General features: G+C 48.3%; 8 protein-coding genes across 8 annotated transcripts; 4 read left to right on the forward strand and 4 right to left on the reverse strand.

Moving 5' to 3' along the window:
• Positions 1 to 71: 71 nt before the first annotated feature.
• On the reverse strand, positions 72 to 696 carry FTJAE_8456 (uncharacterized protein; the record flags this gene model as incomplete). The annotated part of the gene is made up of 2 exons (XM_037355274.1): positions 72 to 484; positions 540 to 696. 2 exons carry the CDS (start codon positions 694 to 696, stop codon positions 72 to 74), a joined length of 570 nt encoding a protein of 189 aa, XP_037204435.1.
• Positions 697 to 1,280: 584 nt separating this feature from the next.
• FTJAE_8457 (uncharacterized protein) lies at positions 1,281 to 2,252 on the reverse strand (the record flags this gene model as incomplete). The annotated part of the gene is made up of 1 exon (XM_037355275.1): positions 1,281 to 2,252. One exon carries the CDS (start codon positions 2,250 to 2,252, stop codon positions 1,281 to 1,283), a length of 972 nt encoding a protein of 323 aa, XP_037204436.1.
• A 1,883-nt stretch (positions 2,253 to 4,135) lies between these two features.
• Positions 4,136 to 5,170, forward strand: FTJAE_8458 (DUF218 domain protein; the record flags this gene model as incomplete). Its single annotated transcript, XM_037355276.1, has 2 exons — positions 4,136 to 4,289; positions 4,530 to 5,170. 2 exons carry the CDS (start codon positions 4,136 to 4,138, stop codon positions 5,168 to 5,170), a joined length of 795 nt encoding a protein of 264 aa, XP_037204437.1.
• Positions 5,171 to 6,383: 1,213 nt separating this feature from the next.
• FTJAE_8459 (nucleolar GTP-binding 2) lies at positions 6,384 to 8,587 on the reverse strand (the record flags this gene model as incomplete). Its single annotated transcript, XM_037355277.1, has 2 exons — positions 6,384 to 7,406; positions 7,748 to 8,587. The coding sequence occupies 2 exons, from the start codon at positions 8,585 to 8,587 to the stop codon at positions 6,384 to 6,386; spliced, it is 1,863 nt and encodes a 620-aa protein (XP_037204438.1).
• Positions 8,588 to 8,922: 335 nt separating this feature from the next.
• On the forward strand, positions 8,923 to 9,831 carry FTJAE_8460 (uncharacterized protein; the record flags this gene model as incomplete). Its single annotated transcript, XM_037355279.1, has 1 exon — positions 8,923 to 9,831. The coding sequence occupies one exon, from the start codon at positions 8,923 to 8,925 to the stop codon at positions 9,829 to 9,831; it is 909 nt and encodes a 302-aa protein (XP_037204439.1).
• A 316-nt stretch (positions 9,832 to 10,147) lies between these two features.
• FTJAE_8461 (ATP-binding protein cassette subfamily G (WHITE) member 2) lies at positions 10,148 to 13,547 on the reverse strand (the record flags this gene model as incomplete). The annotated part of the gene is made up of 4 exons (XM_037355280.1): positions 10,148 to 12,813; positions 12,873 to 13,163; positions 13,219 to 13,331; positions 13,393 to 13,547. 4 exons carry the CDS (start codon positions 13,545 to 13,547, stop codon positions 10,148 to 10,150), a joined length of 3,225 nt encoding a protein of 1,074 aa, XP_037204440.1.
• A 1,633-nt stretch (positions 13,548 to 15,180) lies between these two features.
• FTJAE_8462 (aspartate aminotransferase) lies at positions 15,181 to 16,459 on the forward strand (the record flags this gene model as incomplete). The annotated part of the gene is made up of 3 exons (XM_037355281.1): positions 15,181 to 15,660; positions 15,711 to 16,348; positions 16,435 to 16,459. 3 exons carry the CDS (start codon positions 15,181 to 15,183, stop codon positions 16,457 to 16,459), a joined length of 1,143 nt encoding a protein of 380 aa, XP_037204441.1.
• A 1,551-nt stretch (positions 16,460 to 18,010) lies between these two features.
• FTJAE_8463 (uncharacterized protein) lies at positions 18,011 to 19,548 on the forward strand (the record flags this gene model as incomplete). The annotated part of the gene is made up of 2 exons (XM_037355282.1): positions 18,011 to 18,323; positions 18,374 to 19,548. The coding sequence occupies 2 exons, from the start codon at positions 18,011 to 18,013 to the stop codon at positions 19,546 to 19,548; spliced, it is 1,488 nt and encodes a 495-aa protein (XP_037204442.1).
• Between the last annotated feature and the right edge of the window lie 107 nt (positions 19,549 to 19,655).

Below are 19,655 nucleotides of genomic sequence, written 5' to 3' on the forward strand. Positions count from 1 at the left end.
ATAATACACTTGCAACATCCTTCCTTGCGGATATCGTGATGAATTTCCATCTATTCCCTCGTACCTTGCCCTCAGTTCGGACTTGTCACATACGAAAAGGTCTTCTCCTGTCCAAGTTTGCCCAGCAGTCCCGGTTGTATCCTTAATCTTGACTCAATGTCCTTCTCGGGTATGCCTCGATCTCGAAATTTCATAGCATCCACTAACGTCCTCATATCGAGGAATCGTCGGCCCTTGCGTCCCATATTTGCAAAATCTTCTTCCGCTTCGTCTTGTAGTCGATCTCGAGCTGAGAGCGCTACGAGGGTTGGGTTGCTTCGACTTGGCACAAAACTAGGTCCTGGAGGGGCTGAAGGTCCGAGAGGGTTCGCGGCTGTAGACGAAGGTGAATATGTAGGGTTCGAGTCAGCGATTCCCATCTGGTGTAGACGGCGTGAGAAGTCGCCGGTTGGGAAGTCGGGGTCCAGAGCGTCAGCGCGAACAGCTACAGATATGAGTTAGATGCTGCAGTAGGTAGAAATAGTAAGTTCCTAACTCACCGTCGTCTTTGGTGCTGTTTCCCAAGGTTTTTGACTTTGGTTTTGGTGGATCTGCCTTTTGTTGACGTGCTACTGCTTGCGGGACAGCAGCTCCAGGAGCTCGGACAGGATACTTTCGCGCTGCGCCTTTGGCGACTTTCGAAGACGAAGAACCCATTTTGTCTAACAGTGATACATAGACGCAAAAATGGGGACGAGAAGAGCTGATAATACACGAAGGCGGCGTGTTGGCGTGGAAGTATAGAGCAGAAGTGGCGTCCAAACCAACGCTTAGAGTGGGCATCACTTTTCGATGATGTTATCGAGGTCGGTGCGCAATTCTTCCGTAATCATCAATCATAGCCACTTGATTCGGCAACTACCACTTATTCATTGACAATTAGCATTATTATTACCTAGTCATGATAGAAACATATTCCTGCTTCCAATTCGAAGAATAGCTACTTAAAATCATGACCAGGGAGAGTTTTATCAAAACAATCGAGTAAGTCCAACTCCCAAGATCAACTAACAACAAAGGTCCGGCCATGCATCAACATATAAACCAAGACCCTCCCGGTCAAAACAATCCAAGCACAGTTCTTTACTCCTACTCCATATGAGCTTCCTCTTGTGAATACAGGGACTGAAGGGACTCGATCAGAACCCAAGCTTGAATGTCGCTATTCCCAGGGATGTGCACGAACATTCTCTCAGGGCACTTCACTCCATCCATGCACCCTGGTAAAGATATCGTGTTGTTCACCACCAAAAGGGATCTTTGCTAGTAGTCTTGAGTCCAGGATGGATTGGATTGGTCTCCTGCTGAGCTTGCTTCGGATACCCTCCAATTTCTTGATCATCAGAAGATCCAGGTAAGAATTGGGGCTCGTTGAATGTCCATTCAGGGGCTATGACCTTGCCCCTCTCATCTGCCATCCAAATCAGGGCTCCATTGGAGAGCGCAACTGGCTTGCCTGTCATTCTGGACCCATCTTGAGCCTTTATAGACGCATTTGTCATGAGATGACGCCAGTATCTTTCGCCATTTGGAGCGGTGCAGGCACGTGCAAACTTGACAAGATTCCCGGTTGCCTTATGGACATCACACAAGCAGTGGCCAATCTGGTATGGGCCCGAAACTCCGTTGAAGGCCAGATGGCGAGCCGTTGCCATCTGATAGAGGAAGTATTTCTCTCCATCTAACATCTCTGAAGGTGATAGCGGCTTGGGGCAGGTAGAAATCAAAGCTGAGTCAAAGTCGGGAATAGGTCTGCTGAGATTGGGTGCGCGAGCAACTTCATAGTAAGGGGCCGGGTCGCTTGGGCTACTGGGCGTCGGGGTGGCTCCTCTAGCAACGAGATCGATTGGGTTCTTCTCCTGAAGGTTCTTAGATCGCTTGAGTTGTATGGCAGGCTGCTTGAGCAGGCGGGGCGTCTTGGAGACTCCCGAGCCAGCTCGCGGTCCAAGAGGGTTTCTCTTTGTTTGTTTCAAGGCTCTATACTGAGAGGTTTTGTTGTTTTGGCGAGTCTCTGTGGGATTCTGCTCCACCACTGCTTCGCTATGTTGATTTCTCCAAGGGGTATCTTTGAAGACGTCATAAACCTGTTCCAGATTGAACATCGGGACATGAGGTCCGCTAGTAGGTCGGATAGGATTCGCAAGTGTTGTGAGATCGTATTTCGGACCGTCCTCACCTCGCTGAAGAGCGGCGGGTGAGCTCCCTCGCGCCATATGCGTCTTGGTATGACGGGGAGCCACAGTGATGCAGTCTTGGATAGTGCCTTGTGAGGACGGGCTGTATACTCCTACTATCGGTACATGTTAGCGTTGAACTCCTGTTCGAGGCAGCGCCGTAGCCGTGTAGGTAAACGAACCCTAAGAAGCATCATTGTCTCCGATGTTGGCCAAATTCTGAGTTGCATCGATCAGGTTTCCGCTCGCCTTCTAGAGGTATGGTAAGTGTCTCTCTTCGCAAAAGCCATTGCCACTGCACAATGCATACAATATTCGATCCAGTTGATATAATATCATGAGTGGATTGGGCATCGTGTGATTTAGATGCGAGGCGGTTTGCCATGTCTTTCGAGGTGTTGCTAGGAGGCGATTGTAGGCCGTTGCGCACCACCTGAGGCTCTCCAGATGCGGAGACAGAATTCATTTTAAGTTCGTCTACCTTGCGTGAGGCTTCTTTAGGGATATGGTGGCTGGTAGGTAATAGGTGAAGAAAATTAAGGTTGCTGTTGATGTTATTGACACGATACCCGTAACCCGAACAAGAGGATGAAAGGTGAACAAGCGAACAGGAGCATGGGGAGAGGCGACAAGATCAATGTGTCCGCAGTGGGGGAGTATTGATGTTTACCAACCTTGTTCTGCTATTCCGTTATTAGACGATGTGCGGAGTGACAAATGCCACTGGCAGAGATTCTGAGCTCGCAGTGGCAGCTGTATTAGCTGCCACTGCGAGGCATGCATGCAAGGCACGCAGTGGCCTCTATCTATGCCTAGCAACCCCACGACCTAACTTGACCTAAAATTTGCCTTTGTCTTTGTTTTGGCGCGGCTTGTTCTTTCGGGTGGTGGTGTGATGTAGAAGCTCAGATTGATTGAGATGAGGGTGTGGGATAGATTCACCAAAGCCATGGCCATAACAAGAAGTTCTGCTCCTGTAGGTAGTACTTTCCTAAGTACAATAATATTCGTTAAGAGATCGAAGACACTTTCTGCGTTAGAGTAGCACTTATTTTATCAGTGATAATAGCAGTCTGGCCCTTTTAATTCATGAACTTGCAAAGCTATTAGAATCATCTAATGCTCTTGGTGTTTCTGGGTCGTTGGTCAGGCTTTGCTCCATGTCTCCCAATCGCATCCGACTGAACAGTACCGACTTTTATCTGTTATTTTCTAGAAGTAGAGAATTTATGAGTAATTGCGCGGCTTCCGGATAGAAGAGCTCATAATCCTTGAGGTACTTGGTCCGAAATAGAAAAGAGCATGACCAGCTACTCAAGTCCCTTCGCGATAAAGCAAATCCACATCGAGTCTCTCTCGCCACTCCATTTTCATCAAGAAAAGACTACGGAAGTTTCTCAGTTATCGCATTACCAACATTCACGAGCAACGTCCCCATAGGATGGTACAAGCGAGTGTTTTAGGCAATGTGAACATAGAGAAACGAGGAAGTAACTCTCAATTTATTCTATGAACACTGTTCCAAGACACATATGAACACCTGAGGCGCAAATAAAGCTATCCAAACCTTCTCAATTCTAAAAGCTCCTGTGGCTCAGCTCGTCATGGGTATCTTTGTGCTTCTGAAACTTCAACCTAGGATTCGATACATGGTGTGCCCAATCACTGGAGTATAGACGACACAAAACTCATTTATGTTACCATTATTAGATTGGGCACCCAGCTAAAGCTTTCTTCGATATCAAAACAAAGTGAGACTTCACGCTGCCAATTGTGGCCATCGCCAGTCGGATTTTCCGTTTCCGGATACTCCGCTTCGTCAACATCTGCTCGCTCTGAATCCTTTACATCTCCCTGTATTGGTCACTGAGGTCTGAACCTGCCTTGTGCGACTCTGAGCAGTAAATATTTGATCAAAAGCAATGGATATCTCCCCCGATGAAGCTTCAAGAGCGGCTGACGCTGCGAACATCATCTCGGAATTTGTTGCTCACGAGCAAGTCTGCACTCTGTCAGATCTGCAACGGGCCCTCTTCGGCTTTTCGGCGACCAAGAAGAAGCTGAATGTCAATACAAGTCCAAGCTCTGTGGCGGTAGTTGTCTTGTGCGGCTCTGCAATTTTATCCATTGTAGATACTGTCGTATCATCAGTGACGAGATTGGTAGAGACAACGGGTAGGTTTTAATGGCGGGGACAGAGAAGATGAACATTGTCGATCAAGCAAACGACTAATTCTGCCCTATCAGGTGAACCGATTGTTTTGGTCATCACCGGTGGCATCGGGCATTCAACCCAACTGCTATATGATGCTATAGCTCGACATCCCAAGTACAATAGCATTACTGGCCAAGTTCAGAGACAACCAGAGGCTCGGGTCCTCCAGACCATTGTCGAGCAATTCTTCCACCTCGAGGTTGAAAAGGACTGCCTCACAACCGTCAGCAAGCACCCAACACAAAAACTGACTATTTTGATTGAGGATGCCTCAACAAATTGTGCACTAAATGCTGTGTACACAAGAGAGGTGTTAGACCAGCATGGATACACATCACCATGTTCTATTGTCGTCGCTCAAGACCCAACCATGTGTCGGCGTACGGTTGCTGCGTTCGAGCAAGTCTACTCTGATAAGATGGATGATACTCCTGTGTTTGCCGGCTGGCCAACCTTCGTGCCCAGGGTGGCGGCTCATAACTCTAGAGCTCAGAACCAAGCGGGCGGCCTCACTTCTTACTTGCGGTATGACATTGCTGAGTTTGACAAGAACCAAAATGATGGTCTTTGGAGTATGGAACGACTGATGTCTCTACTTGTTGGCGAAATTCCACGAATGAGAGACAATGAGAATGGATACGGGCCACGAGGCAAAGGCTCCATCGTCCATGTTGATATTCCTCAAGACGTCGAGGATGCATGGATTATACTCGGAGACACACTTGGCCAGAAGATGCGGTAGCGAAGAGCAGGCATAGGTCGAGTGAGGTTGATCAAATACATATATACCAGGAAAATGCCTTGGCTGGTTTCGCATGCCCAGGCTTGAACCAAGACCGTTATGTCATGCTATAATGTGCCTTAAGATGCCTGTTTCAACCGAAACAACTCTCAACGTCAATTTCAAACGAGAAAGAATACTATTCGAATTTCATCATTGCCTTGCTTCTGTTCCTCGAAGGGGAGGGTTTGTCTTTACACCACTTAGTAGTACATATTTGGAGCCTCGAAGATAGATATGGTGACGGGTATATACATAGAGCATCACTAACACGATTCACAACGACAGGGCCGCAAAGGTGGTATATACGAGAGGTTTTCAATATCATCAATCGGTTTAATGTATTTGTTACTCTGTCTACAGTACAGCACAGGAGCAACATTACACAGACATTCATAGTTAAGAGCGACTAAGGCATCAGGTTTCTTCGAGACGCTGATTGTAATTCGTCTCCTAGTCTACAAAGTGTAGTGATATGATATCTTCGTCAGTGAGATCACCGTAGTTGTTGTGAGAGAGGCCGGCCAGATGTCAGTAAGGGTGAGAGGCATTCTGAGGCACGCTGGCTCGACATCTACAGTCTTTCGAGTGCGCTGATTAGTAATTGCCTTTATAGCTCAGTGGTAGAGCGTTGCACTTGTAATGCAAAGGTCCATAGTTCAATCCTGTGTGGAGGCAATCCTTTTGATCCTTTTGCCAGAATTATAAACTCCCCCTGCATGCGGCGTCTTGTAATCCAATTCTGAACTTCCTTTACCAAGACGCCTTTATAGCTCAGTGGTAGAGCGTTGCACTTGTAATGCAAAGGTCCATAGTTCAATCCTGTGTGGAGGCAATCTTTTTGCCTCCTTCGTCTTTTCGATGCCTTGTATCTTGATTTACATGTTATTGAACATTAGTTTGCTAAATGAGATTTCAGTCTTGAAACAAGTAGCACGGTAAGAGACTTATATATAGGTAGTAAGAGCTGCCAAGACATAGCTTAGCGGCATTAGAGATAAAGGCAACGGCCATTCTGCTCATCTCAGTTGAGACAGATGTCATGGCACTGCAAGACCGGATTCAAGGTTTGGGAGTATTAACGTGGGTATCATTAAGGGTTTAGTTGAGGGTGCGCAAGCAAGTACCTCGAATGAAGATAAAGACTATGATAACTTGATCGACTCCAGGCCGATCATGTCCTCCTTTTCTTGTTTGGAGGACCGCCTTTTGTCTTCTTTCCTTTACTCTGCTTAGCTGCAGATGCAGGTGCCTCTTCCTCTCGTTCTTCATCCTCTGCTTCAGAGCCACCGATAGATATCACATCATCGTCGGCGCTATCACCATCACTATCTTCACCGTCCACAGTAGCACCAAACGAAGGCTTTCTTGATCGTGCTTCCTCAGTATCACTACCGAAACCTTCAAACTCTGATTCTTGGTCGGAACCATCAGGGCTCTCCTGCTCGGCCTTCTCCGCGGCTTCAGCCTCTCGTTGAAGCTGGGCTTCGGCAGAAGCATCTTCATCTTCAACAGTCTCTTCCTGCTTTCGCTTTCGAGGCATCTCTCCAAGTCTACCTTCACGGTTTCCAACTTTGCTGTCCGCTTCACCCTCAGTTTTGGGCGCAGGTGTGAACCATGGAATCTTGCCTCGCATGAAATCGTTGAGAATCATCTTCGCTACACCATCCAAGTCAGGCTCACCTCCACGGAGAAGTCGTCCAGCCTTGCGGGCCAGAAGCTCAAGAAACTCTGTAGAGTTTGTCCATCCCTTGAGCTCGTATGTCTTCTCCATGTGGTGCTGCTTGACCCGGTTCAGCAGAGGCTGGATATACTGTTCAGGGTGCTCAACCTTCTCCACACGCACGACACCTCGAAGGACCAAGTCGGTGGGTGAATCAGTGCTTGACGGAGGAACAATTCCAGGACAGTCTATTAGGTAAATCCGCTTCATCAGGCTGACATATTGCCAGACCTTAGTCTCTCCTGGGATAGGAGCGACAGTGCAGACCTTCTTCGAGAGGAGAGTGTTGATGATGGAAGACTTTCCAGTGTTGGGTCCACCAATCAGTCCAACAGAGATTTGTTTTCGATCAGAATGGAGGGAGGAGAATTGTCGAAGTAACTGAATGAGAGAACCCTTTCCGAAAGAGTTCGTAATGCTAGCGTGGAAAGCAAGAGTAGGGTACTCTTTAGAGAGACTTCGAACCCATCCAGCCTACATCGAATTAGTATTCGAACAAAGTTATAACGATAAAGGACATGATTAAAGGCGGCAAGATGTTTGTGTCATCACTAAGAAGTATGCAATCGATGCCCCGTAAATGGTTAATGGCATAGGCAGACTTCAACTCAATCGGACACTTGGCCTGACTCATGATGGTAACCAAAACGGCACACATCAGCCGAACAACAAGACGTTGACGACAGTCGAGACTGGCGGTTATTCTCCCAATGTTATAACAGACAGGTCCCATGGTACATAAAGGGACAAATCCTGACAAAGAACATTGGGGTATTGAGAGAGGGAGATGAAAATATGGAGAAGGAAAGACTTACTGCTACACTGGTAGGGACCAGGTCACACTTGTTCAGAACAAAGATCAAGTGCTTGTGAGGGGCTTCTTCCTTGAGATACTTCTCAACGCTGAGACATCTTGTTCCAACAGGGTCTCGAGCATCGAGAACGTGGATGACAACATCTGAAGAATCGATGACCTTGTAAAGCTCGTTCCAGATTCGTTTGCTCTGACCCTTGTCGAAAACAGGCTCAATCGACATAGTAAGAGGTTTATCAGTGTCTCCGAGAGTCTCCGGATCACCAGATGTTCCGCTGAGAAGCTTCTGTTGTTCCAGCCTCTCACGATAGGTATCCATGCTCTTCTCGGTGTCACCAGCAAGGTCATCCAGGCTGCTAACACCGAGCTTAACTCGCTTGCGTTGCGCCTTGGGACCGAACACCTCAGCGAAGGGAGAGGTCTCGACGGTCATCTTGGCCTTGTGCTGCTTGATACCGTTCTCGGTGTCCTTCCCATCTCTGATAAGGCTCATGGGCAGCTTGTTTGACTTGAGAAGAACTTGGTAGGGGTCGCGGGCCTTCTCATCCATAGCCTCACGAAAGGCATTGAGGGTATCTTGGGAGACAACTCGGGTGTTGGTAAACCACTTGCGGTTCGGCTCGATGCGGGCATTAGGAACGTCGCGCGACTGAAAGGAGGCAGCTTTGACAATCTTTCCCTCAGCGTTTCTCTGCGCCTTGCCCTCCTTGTACATGTTAAGGTGCTTGACCTTCTTCGCATCGCGATAGAAGTTCTCTCCCTTAGTTCTAACATTGTTGAGACCATCACCACCTTTACCCTGGCGCTCACGCCGGGTGGCCTCCTTCTTTCCAGTACCCATGGCGAAAAAATTGGCGGAAGTTGGTCGAGGATACTGGCGACGAAGAAAGACAAAGAGAGAGGAAGAGGATGAACAATCCAGAAATTTATTCCTCCAGAACTTTTTTTTTCTTAGTAGGATAAGAGCCCCACTAACTTCCTGCGGTGGTTGGTGGCGGGGCGTAAAATGCCAGGGGTCTCACACGCGGAACCAAATAATCCGCAAATTTGATCCGACGTCGATTTTCTCAGGCTGGCATTGATCCTGCAGAAGCCGATTTGACGACGGGGGTACGGCGTCAATTACGATCTAACTCGAGTTTCTCAGTACTCAACCTGGCCGAGGCTCTTCTTGGAATGTCTTTTAGCCTCACAGCTTCATGCCCGAGGGCGACTGCTCGTCAGTTCCTCGTGGCCTCAAGAGCCTTTTCCACTTCGGCTCATGCTCTCGAACAAGTTCCTCCCGAGTCTCCCTCATATATCCGCTTGCCTACACCACCCCAGTCCGAAGAGAAGAAGCTCCCCCGGGTCAGAGGCCACCTCCCCGTACCTCGAGAGATCTTCCCTCGTATGGAGGGTGACCGCAAGATTCGAGCCGATTATATCAAGCAAACCGTTCCTAAGCCGGCCCACAAACAAAAACCCAAGAACGAGACGCAAGAATGGAAGCAAACAATGGCCAACTCCCGTCGGCAGAACCTGGAAACTGGTTTGAAGGAACTTTGGGTACGAAGGAACCGTCGTGACGCTGCTCAGAACGAGCGCGTGAGCCACAAGTTTCTTGAGAACCACCGGGCTGTTAACGCCCCAGAGCGAGAGGACGATCGCCTTACCCGTAGCACAGTGCTGAAGGCAGTTTTGGACACCAAGACATACCCTGACCCTGGACGCTTCGCTCGTGCCACAGAAAGCCGCGTCAAAGTCAAGGCTATTGAGGAAGCTAAGCGCGAGGCTCGCCGCGATGCGTTGATGGAGCTCTACATCAATGCCTCCAACTTCATTGTCAACGAGAATGAGCTCAAGGAAGAGATCGAGACCATATTTGCGGAAGACTTCTTCCACAAGCAAGGCTTCGACATCGGCCGATATGGCTCAGCCCAGAACACATGGGACGTTTGGGGCAAGCCAACATCGATTGGCAACATGTTGGAAACCACAACAGGAGTATCAACCAAGATTATGGACTTTTACGAAACCGAGTACGACCGCTCCGTCAAGCGACAGAAGAGAATTGCCGAGGAGTTCACTGGTGGAAAGATGGAATAGATCATGCCTTTTGGCTTGTAAAAATAACCTGTACTCATGTATTACTGTAACTATGACAAATATCACGTCTTCGAGCGGCGTACCGCGGACTCATGTGTGCGTCCAAAATGTCCTTCAAAATGCGATTCTACATATATTGTGAGACTTAATACAATAACCCATAAAAGAACGAGAACGAGCCCCCATCCAACCAAACGCCCAGTATGACTCGCGTATGCCTGACACATCCTATGTATATTATCACCGCAAGCAATGACACTTGCATCGTTCCTTTAACTCTGAGGCCTCATACAATGGCCAATCCCTCTATGCTGATTTATCGTCTTTCGACGAGCAAGAAATGCATAGCAGCATAAGACAATATGATAAAGACGGCAGCAAAAATACCCAAATTCCTGATGTCAGGCCACATGGCATTATTGTTGAATCCAAAGGAGCTAAGGATGGCTGCACCAGGCACAGTGATGTCCAGTCCGTACTTGCTGTCCACGAGGGTAAGCTGAAGAACCTCATTGACAATAAGCGACTCGAAGCCGTAGTGGAAGATCGACAGGGTCTGGAGCCAAAGAGCACCCTTAGGAGTGGCATCGTGATTCAGGAGGAAGCCAGCGAAAAGAAGACTAAAAAGCATGACCAAGCTGCCGATCAAGTTCGCGACTCCGCCATCCTTGCAAACAATTCCAATAAAGAGACAGACGGCCGCAGCAGCCATGTTGAAGAGTACCAGCACCAATATAAAGTTGAAGAAGTGCGTTGAGTCTGCCACCAAGCCGGTCATAGGATAGATTATGGAACCCATGAGGATGGGAGGAACGATTCGAAGAGGGATTATGTCGAACAGCACCTTGGCCGCAAAATAAGTGGCTGGTGCATAGTAACCGTTGGCACGTTCGCGAACAAAAAGAAGTCGTTCGGTGGCGAATACGTTCAGACTTGTGAGTGTGCTGAAACCGAACAAAGCGAGCAGGAAGAAGAAGAGACCAAGTCGGTTCTGGAAGCCAGGGATGTCGTCCGTAAGACCATAGAAGAGATATCCTGAAAAGACAGCGAGCACGATGGCGATAGCGAAATGGGTAAGCATCAACATCGGGTTTCGATACAAGTTCTTCCAAGTCCTTTGAGACAGAATGATGAACTGACGTAAGTAGCCAACTCGGGCATAGCCCTTTCCAACAGCACTGACATGAACATTGGGTCCCTCAACGGTGTAACCATTTGCGTTGGAGCCATTGGCATCTTGTGCGATTTGGATGGCACGCTGGATCTCATCATGTGTTGATGAAGCGATTTCCGAGTGGATAAATGCACGTGTCATAATGTCGAGGTCCGTGCCAGTGGCTGCTGCTGGAGGCAAGTCATGAGGGTCGTCAAGGATGGTTGCGGGGGTAGAGTCGACAGGGTTTTGATGAAGGCGATAGGCCCCATTGTCCTCACCTCCAGCATCTGAGGAGGCTGCCGTGTCAACCGTCTTTCTGCGTGTGAAGAGCTCGCGATCCTGGCGGATCTTGACCGAGTCTCTACGCCGATTCTGAGGTCGGCTCGAGCTGGCGTCATCGTCTCCCGAAGTAGTGCCTGATATGCTTGCCACAGATTTGATAGCACGGGTGCTGCTTGGCCCAACACTGTTATTGTCAAGGCCCACAGTACCGTTATCAATGGATTGAGTACTGCCAGCATGCATGGTAAGGTCAACAAGATAATCAGCAATATTGAAACCAGGGGGGCATTCGTAGCCGATTTCGTCGAAATAGCTTTGACATTGGTTGAAAGGGCCCGAGTAAACGGTACGTCCTTGTGCTAGCAGCACGAGTCTGTCAAAGAGGGCCACAATGTTGGATCGAGGTTGATGAATTGTGAAAATGACGGTTCGTTTGTATGTTTTCGCCAGAGTGACGAGACACTCAACCACATTGTACGCATTGTACGCATCAAGACCACTGGTCGGTTCATCGAGGAACAGAATCGAAGGGCTGGTGACCAGTTCGCAAGCAATTCCTACACGTCGCTTCTCACCGCCCGAGATGCCACGCCCCTTGCCCTCCTCAGAACCAATCAGGGAATCACGAATGTGATGAATGCCGAGTTCCTTTTCGACCTCAACCACACGTTGTTCTTTGGCAGCACGACCCATGTCGCGAGGAAGTCGAAGTAGAGCACTGTTGAGAATGGTCTCATGAACGGTAAGGGTAGGGAGCATGGTGTCCTCCTGATCAACAAATCCAACAACATTCTTGTAATCATTATCGTTGACCTTCTCGCCGTTGACGTAAAAGTTACCATGAACTTGCCCACGCTTGTTCTTTCGTGCGAGAATATCGAGGAATGTTGTCTTTCCTGCTCCAGACGCACCCATAATGGCGGTGACCTCTCCAGGCTTGCAGATACCACGGATTCCGGTAAGGATCTGTTTACCATTTAAAGTGTACGCAACATCGTCAAAGTAGAGGGATGCGGGTTTGTGGTCGGTCATCAGTTTCGTGCTCTCGTCATCTGAGTCCTCCAAACGGATGGCTCCGTAGCTTAACTTACGCCTCGACAGATACCATGTCAAGATAATTACAGCAACCAAGAAAAGAGAGCAGCCCGCAATCACGCCGGCAATAAGAGGTGTGTTGATCTTCTTGACAGGACGCTTATATCCTGGGACCTCTGTCTCGTAGAGACATTCGCCAGCGTGGCAGCTAAGAAGAATGCTAGAGTCACCGATTAGGGCTAGAATCAGGGCATCCATCTCGGGTTCTCTGAAAGCACAGTCGTGAGTACCGCCATGCTTCTGGGTGCATTCGAATCGTCCTGGGCCTTGGATAGATTGGTCAAGGAAGTCTGTGAGATCAATAGATCCATCTTTTCCGCAAAGCATACGATCGGGAATACAGCTGCAGCTGATCTTATTGCATTTGTAGGAAGTTGTGTTCTTCTCTTCCTCCCAATCAGCGCTCGAATCGCATTCGGAGAGATGGCAGTAGAAAGATTCGATAGCATCTACCCAAACTTCGCATCAAGGTTAGCAGCGTGTGCGAATGAGGAAGGTCTGAACAAACATTGGAAATCACAAGTCTGGTCCTCTTGTTTACACGTGAACGTGACTTCCGGGCGCTGCTTGCCGAGTAAAGACGTGATCTTCTCGTTGGTGACATCGCAGATCTGATAGTTGTGGTTCACAACCTCGCCATTCTGGTAACAGACACCGCCTTCGCCGGTTTCCATGAGCGCGTTGCAGGCTTTATTGTCAGTACAGACATTGCAATTGATGCCAGTCCAGCCCTCGTCGCAATCGCATGATGCGCCAGATCGCATTGGGCGATCTTTTCCCTTGGGAAGTGAGCCACACACTAATGGAGAAAGTCAGTCAAGGTTTATCTGATGATAACGGGGGGGAGGTCGCACGTGGCTCGAGGCAGTCATCACCGCCAAATCCCTCAGGACAGGCGCATTTTCCGTTGAACTCATTACAGCCAGCATATTGAGCACACGTGTGTGCAGGAAGGAGACAATTGAAACTATAGATATATCAGTATGGGAAATCCAACTTCGTGGGGATTCGGAATCGCATTGACGCACCAAGGAGGACAGCCATCTGGGCGATCACCCATGAGAGCTAGTTGTGCCCGTAGTTGATCAGCCTGCGAGTAAGTTGAGTTCTGGGAAGCCATGACCAGACCAGGCCAGAGGGCCAGAGAGCCCAATAGGAGGCTCCTCAGAGAAGAAGGAGCCATAACTGCAGCGATGGGAACACGATGCAGTCTGGTGATAGAACAATGTTGATGTTGGAGGTTGGTTTGTTGAACAACCCGATGCTTATGAGCGCGACCGGGATAAGCTGTTTCACCGAAGAGTGGCGCCCCGCGTTCCATTTAGGCAGGTACTGGAGACGTGCAGCTGGCCGTAGGGTAAATTGTGAGTGGCTGCCATAGCCGCTAAATATGGGTCTCATGACTCGATAGAGCTATCAGGTCATCGAAAACAGCGTGCGAAGGGCATGACAACTACCTTATGTTACTTCACGTCTTGAGCCGGAATCGGCCAATGGAATAATCGTCTTGCCCACGTATCAAATCTCCCTGATGACTAGCCTTCTATGCACCTAGGGAACAAAAATAGGTACAGTTGTCATGAGGGCATTTCATGCGCTGACACGCATTTGCGTTTCAGGGATAGATCTGACGTCACTAACTTGAGCTGATAATAAGTCTAACTGTCTTGTTGATCTTCAATTGTCATGACTGTACATTAGTAGATATCCATGATTCACCATCTACCAAACCAGAGCCGAAAACGCGAACGTGCTATCTACTTCTTACTATTATTCGAAGGTATTATCCTATTAAAAGTTCCAGTTGATGATGCTTAGCACGTCTTGTGATTTCTACTCCCCCAATGAAACTCGCTACCCTATGCTTCTTGTTTTTCATACGCTATTTTTATTCTAACTCGTTCTGTTTTATAGACTAGATACCGTGGCAGAACCATTAACATTCCTATCCCGTATCATAGATCACGGTTATTATGCATATAGTATTGCAATACTACGCCAGGTTGCAAAACTGCTCTTCCACCTTAGACGGTATTGATGACATGTCATGAACATTCATGCCGACACTGTTACATCGATGCGGCCATGTAACATGCAGTTGTTCAATTGAGCTAACTATAAATAAATATTAACCAATAGTTGAGTTGAAACATGAAATGTCATAGCGAATATCGAACTGTCTCATGACGCCTTACAACCACAACCTATGATAATGGCCGCCTGGAAACGCTATCCACGGATACTTTCGCCATGTAAACCTTCTGCCTAACTTAGATCGAGAGACTTGAAGATACTGCACTAGGATCATACGGTGGCCTACAATGATACTTTACCTGGAGTCCAAATGTGAATGATACCGTGATATGGTGGAAGCTACTTTGAGGTTTTATTAGCGGTACTATCCCCAGATTTTACCCCTGTCGTTCTCGATCAAGCTTTGCGGGGAAGCTCTCAAGCAGCTTATCATCATGACCAGCAACCACTGCCACCACCTCATAGTCACACAATAGACTCGACGAGGTATTCATGGACCCCTACGACAGTGATTCAAGGCCCATTGCCCTGCCATAGTAGTGAATCCATAGTTAATTGCCCAACTTGTCAGGGGAAAAGGAGTTTATGACGTTGAAAGGCGCTTCAAGACAGAAGGGCGCGTGAATGTGGGGCTTTGTCAGGTCCACCAACCTTGAGTTCAGCGTTGAATCAGTTCAAATGAGGTAGGTACCTTACTATTTAAAAGGCCGATACCGCCATCGATAATCATTACAAGAATCAGAATCTCCAGTCATAGAAATCTGACCACATCTAAGGCCAACATGGTTCGAATTGCACCTTTCGCTGTTGAACAATGGATGGACGAGTATGAGACAACTCCTGGGGTCCTGAACGTTGCTGAGACGTGTGCTGCGTCTGTATCGATTGACGACTTGGTCGGCATGTGCAAAGACCCCAAAGCACAAGGTCCTATCGATACAAGCCTCAAACTTACATACGGCCCTATCCCCGGTTCCAACGCATTAAGAGAGAGAATAGCTGCCCAATGCAGCACCGAAGACACAAAACTTGTTGCAGAAGATATCGTTGTTACACAAGGCGCGATCGGTGCCAACTTCCTGGCCCTGTATAGCCTCCTTGGGCCAAATGATCACGTAGTTTGCGTTTATCCGACATACCAGCAGCTATATGAGGTTCCGCGAAGCATCGGAGCTGAAGTCTCATTATGGAAGCTGAAGGAAGAAGAGAGCTTCGTTCCCAACGTGGATGAGCTGATCAACCTCATCCGAAAGAACACAAAGGTGAACATTTTCAAGCGGCACAACGAAATGGTTACTTACTGTGGTGCTAGATGATCATCATAAACAATCCGAACAATCCTACCGGTGCACCTATCCATAACAGTGAACTGGGGCGCATTGCTCAAATAGCAAAGGAGAAAGATATCATCCTGTTCTCCGACGAAGTCTATCGCCCACTCTTCCATGGCGGGGCCTCTGGTCAAATCGACATACCGAAGTCTGCTACGACCTTGGGTTATAAAAGAACGATCACGACGGGATCCATGTCCAAAGGATATGCTCTGGCTGGGATTCGGGTGGGCTGGATTGCAAGCAAGGACAAGTCCATCATCTCAGCCATCATGGCCGCGCGAGACTACACCACAATCAGCGTTTCCCAGATCGATGACCAGGTCGCGAGATACGCCTTATCGCCAGCAGTTCTCCCTTCTTTAGTTGATCGCAACTTGACCCTGGCGAGAAACAATGCGAAACTGGTCACAGAGTTTATCGGACGCTATCAGGCCGTATGTTCCTGGGTAGAGCCCACGGCCGGGACGACAGCATTTGTTCGTTTCATCAAGAATGGCCAACCCATAAATGATGTTGACTTCTGCTTGGACTTGCTAAGCAAGAACAACGTCCTGTTCGTGGCAGGTTCGAAATGCTTTGGGAATGACGAGGACTTTAAGGGATATATAAGAATGGGGTATGTTTGTGAGACACATGTACTAGTCGAGGGTTTGAAGCGATTGGGTGCGTACATCGACGCAAACTTACTATAACTAGTTACAGACCTAGGTTGGCGGCCCAGAGGTAACACAATTGCTTCCACTGAATCTCGCATTTGGTTTATATCGAGCTGCGTCAGATAAAGTGAACCCGAGTTGCACGGATCAGCGGCATTCACAGCTCAACTCGGCCAAGGCGTCGTCGTCAGCTGGTAGGTAGTGTTCAACGGGTTGTGCAAATACTCGCACGGCAACACGGAAAGTGGGAGAATGCAAGTGTTGATTGCTACACGACAGGAGACAAGGGTCAAATCCAACGATTTTGGCTGACAGATCGACCATTTTGTTTTTCAGAATGTTAATTGATCTGCCAGGTACAGTCTCCAAACCTGCACTCTAATTCGATAGCGATGATGATCACTTCTTGGCAGCTCTTCTTGGCCTGTGAGCATGTACAAATCTCGTATTATCCAGAGATACCAAGAGTTTCGAGTTTCGATGTGTAGTAAATTTCAAGTCGGTAATTACAACACGCCGTGATAGCCGTACCTTTCTACAAGTAGCAAGGTGTAAAGTCAAAATGATCGGTGACTTTGACAAGTGAAATAGTTAGGGCAGTAGAAATTTCGACGCTGGCGGGTGTTCTTAGCTTCCGATCGTACTTGTTGAACTTGAACTGACAAAATAATTAATTAGCACCGGGCTTCGTAAGCCTCAAACAACTAAATGACTAGTACCCGCCCACCTAGCGCATCATCCCACGGATCCTTGGATTTGCAGCTGAGGGGTGACAGAAAGCGCGAGACAGAAACGGCCACTACCACAAGCCCATTGCGTCTTATGTTTTGTTTCTGCCCATCACCCCAGTCCAGAGAGACGCTGACGACTCGCCCTTTTTAGCGCAAGGGTCAACGAGACATCTTGGCGCTACAGCGTGCACGCACTCAAGTCAAGAGGCAAGTTCCCGAGTTGGTAATAGTTTTGCTAGTGATCCAAGTGGGAAAGTCCCGAGTCTGGTCTGGTGTGCTCGTCGTTTGTTACCAAGCTTGCGTGGCCCCCCCGTGCCGTTTCTTCCACTTCATCCATCATCTCCTGTCAATCGACAATCTTTCGCTCACTGTAAACCCTGATTCGTTACTTCGTTTTCCTTTCCACCCTTGTTCTTTTTATATTCTCCAGAATTCCCCTCTTTCATCAGTTGCATTTACATACATACATACATACAGTTGCAGCTGTCCTAGGCTCCACCACATCTGTCCTATCTTTGGGTGTTTTACCTTGTGTTTCTTTAGCTGGCGTTTCTCGCGACATCCTGTTGTGTTCAATGTCCTAGTACAACCAACCTAACTTATTAGTTGGCTGTAAAGCGCTCCTTTGCACTACTTCCTTCGCCCTTGAAACAAATTGATACCTATCAATTTAACCCAACTCAACTTACATCTCATATCCTTACTCTCTCTCTCCCTCTCCCCCTACTTATTCCTACACAAAAGGCACTTGCCATTTTACAGTATTCTTACATCTCAGTTGGTTGGCCCCGCGCCTATTCACCTTATGGAGGAGGGTGGCGTTACTCCGTTCGACGCCATTCCTGAACTCGTCTCTTCCTGGCTCTTGCCTGCCTCTCTCTCGTGGCTGCAATGAAGTCGTCCCTTGTGGGTGCTTCGCTGGTTTCGACATTGGGCCTCGTGCAAGCCCATACCATCCAGTGGAACATCGAGGGTCGTCATCCTCAACCACATTTGGCCCGTCGCGCCAAAACGACATATGAAGAGGCCATAAGTAATGACAGATCTGAAGGAGGCTACTTTACAGAGGTCACGATCGGCAGTCCGCCTCAGAACATTACCCTTCAGCTCGATACTGGGAGTAGCGATGTATGGGTTCCCTGGAACTGCGCAGATATCTGCGAGAACGACAAGAATGGAAAAAATGGTTGCCCTCTTGGAAGCTGTAAGGTGGCACCCCGACAAGTGTTAGGCTTCTTACTGACAATTTAACAGTTGACCCTGATAAGTCCAAGACATTCAAACATGTCGCGCCTGGAATGTTTGGCATCACCTTTGTAGATGACAGTTATGTCAAGGGCGATTATTTTGAAGATCACTTTGAGTTGGACGGCGCTGTCATCAACAATCTGACCATGGGACTGGCTATCAAGACTAACATTTCATATGGCTTGATTGGCGTCGGTTACGCCAAGAACGAGGCATCGGGCAGCACCACGGATGTCATTTATCCCAACCTCCCTGTTGCGATGTACCAAGCAGGCTATATCAACACCATCGCCTACAGTGTGTGGCTCAACGACCTAGACGCCAAGGCCGGCAGTATTCTATTCGGAGGGGTTGACACAGCAAAGTACGTGGGCGATATGCACCGAATCGACATTCAAAAGTTAGATGGCCATTACTACCACTTCGTTGTGGCCTTGACTTCACTGGTCGCCACTAGCTCCAGCGGCAGCGATGTCCTTACCTCGGATAGTTTCCCCATTCAGGCCGTTCTCGATTCCGGAACCACGTTGAGCTACCTTCCCCAAGATCTGGCCCATGAGATCTGGGAAGAAGTTGGTGCTGTGTGGTCGCCATACTATGGAGTAGCTGTTCTACCATGTGCTTACGGCAGGAATCAAGGGAATTTCACGTTTGGATTTGCAGGCCCTGAAGGTCCTAGCATCAGTGTAGGGATGGACGAGCTCGTTCTTACCATGACCAGCGATGCGGCCAATATGCCATCCTTTGAATCCGGCGCGTACAAGGGCGAGAACATATGTACCTTCGGTATACAAAACGACACCAACGATCTGTATTTGCTTGGTAACACCTTTCTTCGATCCGCCTATGTCGTCTATGACCTGGTAAATAACGAAGTTGGAATTGCTGCCACTGATTTCAATTCGACGAAAAGCAAACGAGTCCCATTTAAGAGCTATGGGGCTACCATTCCATCCGCAACGGCAGTAAGTAATCAGCACAGAGCAACCGAGAAACCAACAGTCCCAGGTCATAACTTTACTGCTGCTGAAGGATTTCAAGAATCGGACTCAGATGGAAATGATGACGAGGACAACGCGGGATCATTGCTTGCCCCTGGGACAACACCTTTGGCGCTGGTCGTTACCACTATGAGCTTCATGCTTGCAGGTGGAGGGATTTTCTCGAGCATTTTTTCATGATGTCGTCTTCAGGAGTTTTGGCTGCATTGCATAAGTCATCTGCTTCAGAGGCTAACAGGTTCATTCATGACACTGGCGTTGAACAAGGGTTGCATTGACATGGGCTG

The sequence above is a fragment of the Fusarium tjaetaba genome (assembly GCF_013396195.1).
Source record: "Fusarium tjaetaba strain NRRL 66243 chromosome Unknown NRRL66243_c0000183, whole genome shotgun sequence".
Lineage (NCBI taxonomy): Eukaryota > Fungi > Ascomycota > Sordariomycetes > Hypocreales > Nectriaceae > Fusarium > Fusarium tjaetaba.